This window comes from Syngnathus leptorhynchus, chromosome 4 (assembly GCF_054491065.1).
Source record: "Syngnathus leptorhynchus isolate UIUO chromosome 4, UIUO_Slep, whole genome shotgun sequence".
Classification (NCBI taxonomy): domain Eukaryota; kingdom Metazoa; phylum Chordata; class Actinopteri; order Syngnathiformes; family Syngnathidae; genus Syngnathus; species Syngnathus leptorhynchus.
In genome coordinates this window covers 3,244,799-3,260,332 of record NC_141198.1, presented here as the reverse complement: position 1 = coordinate 3,260,332, position 15,534 = coordinate 3,244,799, and the positions used below count along the sequence as shown (strand labels likewise).

The window sequence follows — 15,534 nt, the reverse complement described above, 5'->3', positions numbered from 1 at the left end:
TCCATTGACCGAGCCATAAACATTCCAAAAGCATCAACTTCATGCTAACAATTCATTTTAATACTCGTTCAAATTTCAAACAATGTAAGCAGACACACTTTACACACACTGAAAAAGTGCTCACGAAAGCTTGAGCTCAAGCACAATGACGGTATCTCACCTCTTGGGGTTCCACCACACAGTAATGGTACAGATACTGGTTGAGAAAAATACCCTGGGCCTGGTTCTGGTTTTGATATTGAGCACACAGCTGTCGAACTTGATTGTAGTAAATAGACCCTGAGGACTGGGCGGTTGGGTTTACGGCACACAGGTACACAATAGTGGCGATGATCATCAAAAATGCCAAGATGGCACAGATGATGATTGTTGCTAGGTAGAACTTTGATGAATGAGCAGCACGTTGTCTTGACACAACCAACACAAAAATGATGAGCACAGCTATAAAGGTGATGGCAGAAATGGCTATAATGAACCCTTTTCCAGCAACAGGATCTATTTGTGTTGATCCTCCATAGCCACCGTAGCCACTATAGGAACCGCCAACGCCTCCTCCAAAGGCGCTACCATAACTGCCACCGTATGCACCACCGTATGCCCCACCATATGAGGAGCCATAGCCTGGCAGCAAGCTGCTGCTACCACCCAGACCAATGGCATTCATATCATAGTCCCAGGCAAGGGTGGAGGCTACACAAGCAAACACAGCCACACACATGATGATGATCAAGATGCAAAGTATCTTCATCACGCCCGGTGGTGAACTCCACCGATAGAAATGTAGCATGGTGTCCGCTGGATGGTAGGAAAATGCAGGATTGGACATGAGCTCACTATGCCTGTGTCTGCTGCTGTGGCTGCAACAAAAGAAAAGAGGAATTGAGATTAAATTTTGCTTTATTAAAGGAGCAATATGAAACTACATCAACGTTTTTTAGATTTGAGCAACGTTAAAATGCTAATTCTTCACTAAAACACCCCCAAAGTGGTGCCTTCCTCTATTCACTCATCTTTGAGCATTCATTGCTCCTCTCAAAGCACCAGCTCCTCCGGTCTAAGAAAACGAACGGGACCTCACTGTGTGATGTCATAATGTGAAGAGTCACCCTGTGCCACCCCTGCAGACTAAACACACGGCCAGTTCCACCAAGCAGCTGTCCCTGCAACTTGAGTTGACATGCAGTTGTTCTAATTTTGATGCATCAAATAAATTATAAAATATTTTCAGTGCCTTCTTTAATGTGCTCAAGTCATTGCAGGAGATGCATTAAATGAGCTTTTTTTATTTAACGTAGTTTTGAGATGCCCTACTTTGTGAATGGTTATTGGACCTTGAGTCTAAAATCCATCCGTCCATCCATGCATCCATCCATCCACCCACCCACACACCCGTCCGTCCGTCCGTCCGTCCGTCCGTCCGTCCGTCCGTCCGTCCATCCATCCATCCATCCATCCATCCATCCATCCATCCATCCATCCCTTGGCCTAAGGACAGATCTCAGTGTCTTTTACCATTGAGCCATTTGCTGAACTGGCTCTGAACTGAAATGCAACTTTTATGTAATCCTCCTCGCTATATGAGTAGGACGCATGATTTCTTAGTGGGAAGCAGATTTGCGGCTCTACTGCCATTTTCCACACAGGCTGGTCTGTAACTGTCTGATGACTAGTGCTAATGACAAAACAGCAGTTCTGACGGCATACCATCTCATCCCAGTAGTTTTAGTAGTTTTTATTCTCACACATTAAGAAATACAATAGATTACAATACAATAGAGTCTGCAAATTATAAATCGATGATTAATATGCCAATATCCCAATCCAACAAGTAAATTCCGACTTATTTGTGCACAGCACTAATACAAAGATGCATATTTTCACATCATAATTAATACTTTCTGCCTCATTAATTCATAATGAATAATGAAACTGAGGACCAAATGCAAAGTCGTCATGTGTATAGAGAGCTGTTCTCATTTTCACTTGACTAAAGGCCTCTTTATACTCGCACGGGCAACTAAGGCCGCATTGCATCATGTGACCAACGCACTGGGTCATGCAGCACCTGTGTGATAGGTCGGAAACAAGACGCATGCACACATTAGAAATTTTTACTGTGCATAGAATGCTCTAGTGATTGGTCCCTTTAGTCTGTGAGAAGGTAGTATGGCTTCCCCCTCTGTTCCACAAGGCCTCTTAAATCGTAAATATCCTTCATATTTTTAATGAAAATGTTTAAATAATCACTAAGATCTACCAAAAGTTGAAGGCATACATTTGTAATAGCCCAAGACCTACAGTACAGAAACTCTCTGAAGCCCATGTATGTTTTATCGAACTAGTTTTTAATCTGATGTACTTTATTTAAAAATAAATCCAATTCCAATGTGGCAGTATCCCAACGTGCCAGTACCCTAATATGGCCAGGGCTGTTTAGGGCCCTTTATACCTGCTCGCAGCTCTATGTTTTTTTATTTTTGTATTTTCACAGTCTATAATGACATGAATTTGCTCCGGAGAGATGCTTTGCAAGGCCTTGACTACAGTCACTGACAGTTGCTGTTTGCTTTCATATCATGCAGGCTTCAATTTTGACTTCAGTATAATGAAAACATGCTTTGTTAAGATTAGGTAACTAACTTCAAAGATAAATTGAACTGATTGAATGAATGATTAACACATCTCTTGTCTGCCAAACAAGGGTTTTGTGAGGATTGAGGAGCTCAGTCATCCAGGACGGACTCCAAGACAAGCTACTGCACCGCCACATTGAAACACTCAATGACATTCTTGTAGCAAAACTTTATTCAAACCTAATCACGTTTGTAAAACATACAAGAAATACAATTTAATGACATTAAACTCCTTGGCTCCCATTGGCAGTCACACCCTGGGGCGTGCAGAGGGAGTTGCCAAAGGCGCGGTGGTCCCGGGCATCAACATGCCTCGAGACTATCAACAAAAAATTGTCATGGAGCAGCAAAACATCTTTGGCCACCCATTACCCTGGATACATGTGTATCAACAAGTTAAATATTCTGTCCACACCAGCTACCCCAAGACCATGGTTCTTCAACTACAGACAAAAACATTAAAATGATAAATGGGCTGTACTTGCAGAGTGCTTTTCTACCTTTGGTACTCAAAGTACTTCTCAATCATCTACTGATGACAATAACATCATGAGCAAATGGGGATTCAGTGTCTTGCTCAAGAACACTTCGACATAGTCACAATGGCTGGGGATGAAAACCCTAACCTCTGGGGGACCACTGCTCTAGCACTGAGCCTTTATCTTCACCTTCATCTTCTTCCGCTTATCCGGGGTCGGGTAACGAGGGCAGCAGCTTTAGGAGGGACTCCCAGACCTCCCTCTCCCCAGCCACTTCCTCCAGCTCATCCCGGGGGATCCCAAGGCGTTCCCAGGCCAGCCGAGAGACGTAGTCTCTCCAGCGCGTCCTGGGTCGTCCCCGGGGTCTCCTACCGGTGGGACATGCCCGGAACACCTCCCCGGGGAGGCGTCCAGGAGGCATCCTGATGAGATGCCCGAGCCACCTCATCTGGCTCCTCTCAACGTGGAGGAGCAGCGGCTCTACTCCGAGTCTCTCCCGGATGACCGAGCTTCTCACCCTATCTCTAAGGGAGAGCCCGGACATCCTGCGGAGGAAACTCATTTCAGCCGCTTGTATCCTGTACCTCGTTCTTTCGGTCACGACCCATAGCTCGTGACCATAGGTGAGGGTAGGAGCGTAGATCGACCAGTAAATCGAGAGCTTTGCCATTTGGCTCAGCTCTCTCTTCACCACGACGGACCGGTACAGAGTCCGCATTACTGCCGACGCTGCACCGATCAGCCTGTCGATCTCGCGCTCCATCCTGCCCTCACTCGTGAACAAGACCCCAAGATACTTGAACTCCTCCACTTGGGGCAGGATCTCATCCCCGATCCGGAGAGGGCATTCCACCCTTTTCCGACCGAGGACCATGGACTCTGATTTGGAGGTGCTGACCCTCATCCCGACCGCTTCACACTCGGCTGCGAACCGCTCCAGTGAGAGCTGGAGATCACGGACTGAAGAAGCCAACAGCACCACGTCATCTGCAAAAAGCAGTGACGCGATGCTGAGGTCCCCAAACCGGACCCCCTCAACGCCTCGGCTGTGCCTAGAAATTCTGTCCATAAAAATTATGAACAGAATCGGTGAAAAAGGGCAGCCTTGGCGGAGTCCAACCCTCACTGGGAACGAATCCGACTTACTGCCGGAAATGCGGACCAAACTCTGGCATCGGTGATACAGGGACCGAACCGCCCTTATCAGTTGGCTCGGCACCCCGTACTCCCGAAGCACCCTCCAGAGAACCTCCCGAGGGACACGGTCGAACGCCTTCTCCAAATCCACAAAGCACATGTGGACTGGTTGGGCGAACTCCCATGCACCCTCGAGGATCCTGCCGAGGGTGTAGAGCTGGTCCACTGTTCCACGGCCAGGACGAAAGCCACACTGCTCCTCCTGAATCCGAGGTTCGACCTCCCGACAAATCCTCCTCTCCAGCACCCCTGAATAGACCTTACCAGGGAGGCTGAGGAGTGTGATTCCCTTGTAATTGGAACACACCCTCCAGTCCCCCTTCTTAAAGAGGGGAACCACCACCCCAGTCTGCCAATCCAGAGGCACCGTCCCCGATGTCCACGCAATGCTGTAGAGGCGTGTCAGCCAAGACAGCCCCACAACATCCAGAGCCTTTAAGAACTCCGGGCGGATCTCATCCACCCCCGGGGCCTTGCCACCAAGGAGTTTTTTAACTACCTCAGTGACTTCGACCTCCGAGATTGGAGAGTCCGCCTCAGAGTCCCCAGGCCCTGCTTCCACAAAGGAAGGCGTGTTGGTGGAATTGAGGTCTTCGAAGTATTCCCCCCACCGACTCACGACATCCCGAGTCGAGGTCAGCAGCACACCATCTCCACTGTAAACAGTGTTGACCGTGCGCTGCTTCCCCCTCCTGAGACGCCGGATGGTGGACCAGAATTTCCTCGAAGCCGTCCGGAAGACATTCGCCATGGCCTCGCCAAACTCCTCCCACGCCCGAGTTTTTGCCTCAGCAACCGCCGAAGCCGCGTTCCGCTTGGCCATCCGGTACCTGTCAGCTGCCTCCGGAGTCCCGCAGGCCAAAAAGGCCCTATAGGACTCCTTCTTCAGCTTGACGGCATCCCTTACCGCCGGTGTCCACCAGCGGGTTCGGGGATTGCCGCCACGATAGGCACCAACAACCTTACGGCCACAGCTCCGGTCGGCTGCCTCAACAATGGAGGCGCGGAACAAGGTCCACTCAATGTCCCCTGCCTCCCCCGGGACGTGGGAAAAGCTCTGCCGGAGGTGGGAGTTGAAGCTCTTCCTGACAGGGGATTCTGCCAGACGTTCCCAGCAGACCCTCACAGAGCGTTTGGGTCTGCCCGTTCGGACCGGCATCTTCCCCCACCATCGGAGCCAACCCACCATCAGGTGGTGATCAGTTGACAGCTCCACCCTTCTCTTTACCCGAGTGTCCAAAACATGCGGCCGCAAATCCGATGACACGACTACAAGGTCGATCAACGAACTGCGGCCTAGGGTGTCCTGGTGCCAAGTGCACACATGGACACCCTTATGCTTGAACATGGTGTTCATTATAGAAAATCCGTGTCGAGCACAGAAGTCCAATAATAGAACACCGCTCGGGTTCAGATCGGGGGGGCCGTTCCTCCCAATCACGCCCTTCCAGGTCTCACTGTCATTGCCCACGTGAGCATTGAAGTCACCCAGTAGAACGATGGAGTCCCCAGAAGGAGCGCTCTCCAGCACTTCCTCCAGGGACTCTAAGAAGGGTGGGTACTCTGAGCTGCCGTTCGGTGCAGAGACACAAACAACAGTCAGGACCCGTCCCCTCACCCGAAGGCGGAGGGAGGCTACCCTCTCGCTCACTGGGGTGAACCCCAATGTGCAGGCGCTCAGCCGGGGGGCAATAAGTATGCCAACACCTGCTCGACGCCTCTCACCGTGGGCAACTCCAGAGTGGAAGAGAGTCCAGCCCCTCTCGAGAGGGCTTGTACCAGAGCCCAAACTATGTGTGGAGGCAAGTCCGACTAGGTCTAGTCGGAACCTTTCTGCCTCACACACCACCTCGGGCTCCTTTCCAGCCAGAGAGGTGACATTCCATGTCCCTAGAGCCAGCCTCTGCAGCCGGGGATCGGACCGCCAAGGTCCCCGCCTTTGGCCGCCGCCCAGCTCACTATGCACCCGACCCCTTTGGCCCCTCCTATAGGTGGTGAGCCCATTGGAAGGGGGACCCACGTCTTCTTTTCGGGCTATGCCGACCGGACCCCATGAGCGAAGGCCCGGCCACCAGGCGCTCGTTTTCGAGCCCCACCTCCAGACCTGGCTCCAGAGAGGGGCCCCGGTGACCCGCGTCCGGGCGAGGGAAAACAAAATCCATATATCTTTTTCATCATAAGGGGTCTTCTGAGCCGTGCTTTGTCTGGCCCCTCACCTAGGACCCTTTTGCCATGGGTGACCCTACCAGGGCATGAAGCCCCAGACAACATGGCTCCTAGGATCATAAGGGCACACAAACCCCTACACCACGATAAGGTGACGACTCACGGAGGGGTAGCACTGAGCCACACCACCCAATCACATTCCATAAAATACGTATATCATATATAATGTTATATAAAAATAATAATATACTCACTGTTTGTTGCCACTTGGCTGGTATGGAGGGATGCTGACTTTATCGCGTGGCATTGTGAAGTCCACTTAGAATGCACTCTATAACAAAATCACACAGGTTCACTTCAAGGGGAACTCAAGGCAAAGATTTTCTTTGAAAGAATATACGAGTCTTAACATGTATTCTGGTTAATGTCACATTTATGTACTAATAATTAAGGCGCTTAATCCATCCATTTTCATCAGTAAGAGGTTGCTGCCATTTTGCTCTGCACCATCCTCTGTTGTCAACTGAAATTGACATCACATGACCAAACCCAGAAAACAGATAAACAGTGACCTTTAAAATGCAAATTCGAGGGCACCTTTACATATGTCGATGTCAGGCATGTGGGATATATTCTTGCAAAAAAAATGAAAGCAGTTTCCCTTTTAAAAAGGAAAAAACAGTGACTATGTCAAAAACACCAAGCAACTTTAATGATCCCCTGAGCTCTAAATATCCCTTTTATCAACAAAGAAACATCCATAAATTCACACATAACTAAATGTCCAATATTTTGACTCTCATGTTACTAACTGAGACAATGCAAATATGAAAAGCACCTGCAACATGATACGGCGCAATTTGACACCACTGTAAACTATAACCACAATAATAAACAGTGAAACCGACTGCTGGTTGCCCATTGGTAGAGCAGATTTATCATCACAGGTTCATACTCAACCGAGTTTAAGTTTTGTATATCATAACTTGATGTTTCACGGTATAATAAAAAACACTGTTTGGTTTACTTTGAGGCGGCTCGGTGGTGCATTGGTTAGACGGTCAGCCTCACAGTTAGGAGGGTGCGGGTTCGATTCCACCTCTGGCCCTCCCTGTGTGGAGTTTGCATGTTCTCCCCGAACCCGCGTGGGTTTCCTCCGGGCACTCCAGTTTCCTTCCACATCCCCAAAACATGCTTGGTAGGCCGATTGAAGACTCTAAATTGCCCCTAGGTATGAGTGCAAGTGCGGATGGTTGTTCGTCTCTGTGTGCCCTGCGATTGGCTGGCAACCGGTTCAGGGTGTCCCCTGCCTACTGCCCGATGACTGCTGGGATAGGCTCCAGCACGCCCGCGACCCCCGTGGGGACAAAGCGGTACAGAAAATGGATGGATGGTTTACCTTGTCTCCTCGATTAATGTCCGGATGTTACTTTATTGAAATCTATGACCATGGCCAACAGACTTAGATTGACCATGATTTATATTTTATTATATTCAATTTAGCAGTATTGTGAAGAGAAAGTAATTTTTGTAAAGGGGCAATTGAAACTGGGGTTATGAAACAATGGAACTAGAGCATGGCCAATATTTACATGAAATCAGATGTGAAATCACAGTGGACTGTTTGTGGCATGCACTTTTTTTTTAACTTTCATCCCAGTAGCTTCAAATCCAGCTGGCTCTCCTTTTCATTCTTTTTATTGTTATTTTAATCATGCTTGTATTACTTTCCAGAGATGGGTCCAAGTCACACATGTGCAAGTCTCAAGTAAGTCTCAAGTCTTAACCTTAAAGTCTCAAGTAAGTCCCAAATCATTTTTGTCTTGGGCAAGTCAAGTCACAGATTAAGTTAAATCCAAGTCAAGTCACCTTATTATTATTGCAATTTTACCCAAAGAATCTGATTTTAGTCACGTGAAAAGACAAGATATAAGTAAGTTTCAGTAACCATCATTGTCTAATGTGTCTAACCTGTTTAAAAAATATGACAATAATTTGGATTTGCACTGTAATTACTGATATTCAGTAAAATACACCATGGAATCAAACAAAAAAGAAATTACCTCATACAATGATTTATTGACTGCTCAATCTAAACAAATTAACGTCTGCAGTGTCTGACACATTTGAGTTGCAAAAAATCTGAAAGAATAAACACATTCAAGAGCATTAGAAACATTTTATGTTTCATCTGTAACATCTGGAGACACCTGAGCTCTATAAACATCAAATGGACAAAGTTGTCGTCTGGCTGTCTGAAATGTATCTGTTGCATGTCCGTCTTTTGGCGTCATAAAGGTAATTACGATAGCCGAAGGTGATGACTCACGGTACCGCTCCCGCGGACGTTTGTGCATATCTGATATAAAGGGGCGTGATTCTCCAATAAACACGTTAGGTACGTAGAGAGGGCACAACTGATAGATTGACAGGGTCGTGATCCAATCATGACAACGCCATTCTCAGCCAGCGGTCCTACTGTGTTATCGATTTTATTTTTTTAAATGTATTATTAATTTTATATTTAAACTGAAAACATAAACTAAATAACACTGAAGTCATTCAAGTCATTGTGTCTCAAGTCAAGTCCCGAGTCTTTAACTTCGAAGTCCAAGTCAAGTCTCAAGTTTTTTTATTTTTTGTCAATTCAAGTCACAAGTCATCAAAATAGCAACTCGAGTTGACTTGAGTCCAAGTCACTTGGGACTCGAGTCCCCATCTGTGTTACTTTAGAACAACAAATTGCGCATACTAGTTGATGTCATTGTTCATGTTGTTCAAGTAATGGGACAAAGTACCGTATTTTTTGGACTATAAGTCGCAGTTTTTTCATAGTTTAGGTGGGGGGCGACTTATACTGAGGAGCGACTTATATGTGAATTTTTTTCACAAATTTTCACAATTAAAAAAAAAAAAGAGTGAAACCGCGATGAACGAACCGCAATGTAGCAAGAGGTTACTGTAATTTGAATTTCAAGTGACGTCAGCGGCGCGGCGGTTGTTTACATAAAGGACAAAGATTCGATCACGGGATGACGAAGGACCCCACGTACTACCCGCATCATTAGCGGCTTTGTTTGTAATTGACACAGAGGATGAAGAGTTTGAAGGATTTAATAATTTGGATTGACACAGAATGTTTGAAAAACTATTATTTGTTAGGGTTGAATAGATTCATATTATGTTGGAATGTAATCAGTGGTGATTGACCTAGATTAGGTTGATCATATTATGTTGGAATGTAATCAGTGGTGATTGACCTAAGCTTGTCCTGTCTTAACAAAGGAGCAGAACAAAGTGCTAAGATCCTTTGCACTGATTGACCAATTGTAGAAGACGCAATCAAAGTTGTTTTGTCTACTCAACATTGTAAAACATCCCCCGCTATGATGTGATCAGAGGCCAGGTGTTTCAACCCCCACCTTGGCCACCACACATGTAAATTGTCACCCCCACCCTTCTTTTCTCAATAAATACTCTCTTGCATGGGTGCAGCGGCAGACTTGGTTCGGACAGTGCTGTGTCAACAGCAACGAACAAATTCTCCACTTGCAGAATTTGTTCGGACATTGTTGTAGCTACAATGACGAACAAGTTCTCCACGTGCAAGTGTTCAAAGGGCATACTGTCTCCTGTGTTGTTCTTGCACAGTAAGTTAGAGTCGGAACATCTCTAACATTATTGCTTTTACGCACGCCCGGTCCTACTCTACGGAGTTCTCTTTCACCTCTGTGGAGGAAAGTCGGGGGCCGGAGCTCGGCCGGGTGGCTGTCCGGGGACGGTGTATAGGGCTCGGCCATGGCTTTTACTTACGCCCGGTCCTATTCTATGGAGCTCTCTTCCACCTCCGTGGCTGGAAGTGCCACCTCCGGGGAAAGAATTCCACGCCGCCACACGCCTGGAAGTCGGCGCCGGTGCTTGGGGCCATGTGGCGGTGAACTATTTATGTTATAGTTATTTGATATATTTTATTTCGTGTAGAAACTTGTATGTGTTTCTATCGTTACAGTTCAGTAGTTGTTGGCTCGTTGAACTCTTGGTAAATAAAGGGCCGTTTACCAAACCCCCGTCTTTTCTTGTACTTTGTTAGCCCTACAATATAGTTATATACTAGATCTGTGGAATAACGACGAGGCTGACGTCAGGGCGCACGCGCGGCGTTGTTGGCAAAGGACGAGGAATTTGATCGATGGATTTAATGATTTGGAGTGACACAGATGGTTTGATAATATTATTGCTGATATAATAGTTATTGTGTGAAGGCGAAGGCCTTCACACTTATGTTATTCTACTCCTTTTACTTTATTATTGTGTGAAGGCGAAGGCGAACCTATGTTATTCTACTCCATTCACTTTATTATTATTAGTGTGAAGGTGAAGACCTTCACACTATTGTTATTCCTGTCCTTTATTAGTGTGAAGGTGAAGACCTTCACACTATTGTTATTCCTGTCCTTTATTATTAGTGTGAAGGTGAAGACCTTGACACTATTGTTATCCTTGTCCTTTATTATTCAACTTATTCTGCCTGTTTTTTTGTCCCTTAACAACTTCAACATACTTCAACCGATTCACTCCGTTCCACTTTTCACGTATTCCAAATATTCATGACACGTGAGCTTACATTTTTTTCATTCAAAAAATTTTCAGTTTTCACAAAATTCACAAATTTCCGGCAATTTTTGCCCCATTCATTCTTAATGGCAGATTCAACATTTCACATTTACGTTGTTCCAGTTTGAAATTCACATAATTCAACACATTCAAATCACATTGGGGACATTCCCGAACTTGCCAAATTCAAAAATTTCACGTTTTCACGTTTCAAATTTTCACAAAATTTCACAAAATTTCACAAAATTTCGTTTTTCACTTCTAATTTCTACATACTTCAACCGATTCAACTCGTTCCAACTTTCAACTGTTCATCTTTTGCCTACCTATTCCACACCTTCCCATTTAGCAAAAATTTCACATTTTTCAAATTTGAAATTCAACCAAATTTTCCAAAATTTCCTTTTTCCACTCTAATTTCTACATTTTTCAACCGATTCAACCCATTCCAACTTTCAACAATTCATATTCTTCCTCCCTATTCCCCAAATTCACACTTACCATAAATTCCACATTTTAAAATTTGAAATTCAACCAAATTTTCCAAAATGTCCTTTTTCCACTCTAATTTCTACATTTTCAACCGATTCAACCCATTCCAACTTTCAACTCTTCATATTCTTCCTCCCTATTCCCCAAATTCACAGTTACCATAAATTCCCCATTTTCAAATTTGAAATTCAACCAAATTTTCCAAAATTTCCTTTTTGCACTCAAATTTCTACATACTTCAACCGATTCAACTCGTTCCAACTTTCAACTGTTCATCTTTTGCCTACCTATTCCACACCTTCCCATTTAGCAAAAATTTCACATTTTTCAAATTTGAAATTCAACCAAATTTTCCAAAATGTCCTTTTTCCACTCTAATTTCAACATTCTTCAACCGATTCAACCCATTCCAATTTTATTGACTTTGTTCAACTTATGCTTACCATATTCAGCCCCTTCAACCCCACTTCCACTATGCTTCCACAATTCAACCCTTGACCCCACTTCCAGTGTGGTGGCCATCTCAGATTGACCCTGAAGTGACCCCAATGACCCCTTAATGGACCGGAAGTGACCCCCAATGAACCGGAAGTGACCTCAGGCAAACCGGAAGTGACCCCAAATAGACCGGAAGTGACCTTAGGCAAACCGGAAGTGACCCAAAATGAACCGGAAGCGACTCAAATAAACTGGAAGTGGCCTAAATTGAACCGAAAGTGACCCAAATAAACCGGAAGTGACCCAAATTGAACCGAAATATTTATATTTATTCGAAATTCCACCAAATTCTCAGAAATTCCGTTTTTCACCTCTATTTTCCATATTTTTCAACTGATTCAACCCATTCCAACTTTCAACTCTTCATCTTTTTCTTTCCTATTCCCCAAATTCCCATTTCGCATAAATTCCACATTTCCAAATTTGAAATTCCACCAAATTCTCCAAAATTCCGTTTTTTACCTCTAATTTCCACATTTTCCACTGATTCAACCCATTCCGACTTTCAACTCTTCATCTTTTTCCTCCCTTTTCCGCAAATTCCCATTTCCCATAGATTCCACATTTTCAAATTCGAAATTCCACCAAATTCTCAAAAATTCCGTTTTTCACCTCTAAATTCTACGTTTCTCGAGAAATTCAACTCATTCCAAAATCATTCCACAGTATTCCCCCAAAAAAATATTCAGCTTCTTCGCCTTCACACGCAATTTCTCCAGAAATTGCAAATTCTAGTTGGATATATAATTTATATATCATTATATGGGCCTGTGGACTATTTTGAAGTGCAACCGCCGTCAGCGGCGCGCACCCGCCATTGTTTACATAAAGGATGATCGATGGATTTAATGAATTGGAGTGACACAGATGGTTTTATAAACATTTATAGAATAGTTATTTGAATAACTCTGAATGTTACGTCAGGCCCGTTCTCAGCTCTTCGTTTGTGTTTATGTCACGTTAGCATACCTATCGTTTAGCCTGTGTTTGCTCGTTCATGTCTGTTCTTGGTGTTGGATTTTGTCAAATAAATTTCCCCCAAAATGCGACTTATACTCCGGATCGACCTATCTATGTATTTTTTTTATTGTTATTGTGCATTTAATGGCTAATGCGACCTATATTCCGGAGCGACCTTTAGTCCGAAAAATAGGGCAATGGTGTTCTGTGCACAGGGACGCAGCCTGCATTTCAGAGGAAGGGCAGCTATGGCGTACAAATTGTCAGAAGTAAACCAACTTCTGTGAGAAAATGATCATCCACTCACATTGAACTGCTACGTTCCATAGTGACGCAAAAAACTCAATAACCAAGCTGCTTGTCTTGTTGCGGTAAAACACTGACATCAATAGTCGGACAATTAAATAACCAAGGCAACAATGAACACAAAAATTCAGTCATTGCCCTCTTTCAAATAAACTAATCTAATCTAATATAAAAGATAATTACAGCCACAAAATGGAAATTAATGTCTAGGAACCCTTTTAAAATAAATAATTGATATATAATTGAAAAAATAACTGATTTCATATCTCAAATGTGATTTTCAATACCTTTTGATTTCCTTAATCCTCCATGAAAGCAGACATATTGTCTTTGCCTTACTATATATATATATATATATATATATATATATATATATATATATATATATATATATATATATATATATATATATATATATATATATATATATATATACATACACGGTCAAAAATGCGATCGGACAAAATTAAGCTCCCTGAGCACTGAGGTCCACTTAAATTTTGGAAAGTACATTAGGACTTTCACCGACCGCTCTGTCACAACAATGCGACCAGCGCGGTGCAGTTGCGCAGTCGGGGACGTGCTACGGCTTCGGCTTTGCGCTGCAGTTGCGTGATCGGACAAAAATGCGCAAATGACAAAAATGCTTAAAAAAGACGGGGTTTTTTGTGCTTAGAACGGACAAAATTATTTTTCCATTGTTTGTAATGGGAAAACATGATTCGGAATTCTAACGATTCACTTCTCGAACAGTCTTCTGGAACGGATTGTGGTCGAAAACCGGGGCTCCACTGTATATTAAATCTCCTCCGCTAGTTTTCCGTGCTTTTTTACATTTGCAATTCTCATCCTGTGGTTGCCAGCCAATCGCAGGGCACAGAAAGACGAGCAACCATCCGCACTCGCACTTACACTTACAATGGGCGATTTGGAGTGCTCAGTCGGCCTACGAGAAACGGGAGATGGCTCGTTCTGGTTCAAATGGAGACAGCAACGCTGCCTTTCAACAAATGAATATCTAAGACCCATCTGTACGTGTGCATCTGTGTGAGTCAAAAATGAATGCGCATTTCTGCTGATCCACAAATGCGCAGTCAGTAATTCACGCACAGAATCGAATATTTACAAATGAAAAAGTCATGACAAATGCACATACAACAATAAAAAGCGCATGTGAAAATCGCCCATATAATTTTAGTAATCACATGTGAAAATCACCAATATATTCATGGATCTGAAAAACGTGAAAATCACAAATACGTGGATCTGAAAAACACTTGAAAATAGCGGAAGTATTTATTTGTGTGAAGAATTTTGACACAAATCTCTCCCCAAACGTGACAGTTACATAAATGTTCAATTGACCCACTGTTTTAAATAAAAAAAAAATTAATACAGGCTACAGATCAATCAATGGTCCTTGTCTGTCTGCTACGGTTCACCGAGACAACTGTGCACCATGAATAAATATTAATAATTTGGTAGGCGTTCGCAAATGATAAATTAGGTGTCGTGTCATGGCGTTAGCAAACAACTGATTAAACAACCGACAAAGAGCAAGTTAGAAAAAACATCCTCGAGCGTGTTAAAACAAATAGATTTTTGTTTCTGTTAAATTGAGATTGTCCTTATGAAGGAAAATATTTTTTATACTCACCGTTCAATGCTCTATATCTGAATAACAACGTCGTGAAAAATAATACCTGTTCTTTGTACCTGGGGGAAAATAAGGTTTCAAGGCGTGTGCTCGTGACACTTGCTCCTCCTTAATGCTACTGGACGAACCTGTTCGTCTCTCACTCATCGACACAACAGCACATCGCTTTCAGTTTTGACGTGAAACAGGTGTTTTTGGTACTTATGCTTGCATTTCACCAGAAGCTGAAATGAGTGTGCTTGGTACTTATGTTTCCATTTCACTAGTGGCTCGATCATTTCTGATTTTGTTTTGTTTTTTGCCCAAAACATTTCCCCAAAACTGTTATTAAATGTTATATTAAAAACAAGAACAACAACATGCAACATCGTCATTATCATTTCCAACATCCTATTTGGCATCAAAAAAATAAACAAACTAAGCAAATAAACTAACTCAGTTTGTGTCTCTTTCAAAACCAGTTATTAGGGCTCTTCCTCTCAGGCCCATCCCCCCCTCAGACCTCAAGGACCACAAGTGTGGTGCAGTACAG

At 43.9% G+C, this 15,534-nt stretch overlaps 1 protein-coding gene across 1 annotated transcript in view; it reads right to left on the bottom strand.

Annotated features, from left to right (window-relative positions):
* Nucleotides 1-15,125, bottom strand: part of oclnb (occludin b) — a 40,361-nt gene extending 25,236 nt beyond the window's left edge. Inside the window, exons 1-3 of the mRNA XM_085911003.1 lie at nucleotides 15,003-15,125; nucleotides 6,730-6,806; nucleotides 161-857 (exon numbers count right to left, since the gene is read on the bottom strand). Coding sequence (XP_085767129.1) covers nucleotides 161-857; nucleotides 6,730-6,782 — 750 coding nt within the window. The 5' untranslated portion in view covers nucleotides 6,783-6,806; nucleotides 15,003-15,125. The remainder of the gene's footprint in view (nucleotides 1-160; nucleotides 858-6,729; nucleotides 6,807-15,002) is intronic.
* Nucleotides 15,126-15,534: the final 409 nt, after the last annotated feature.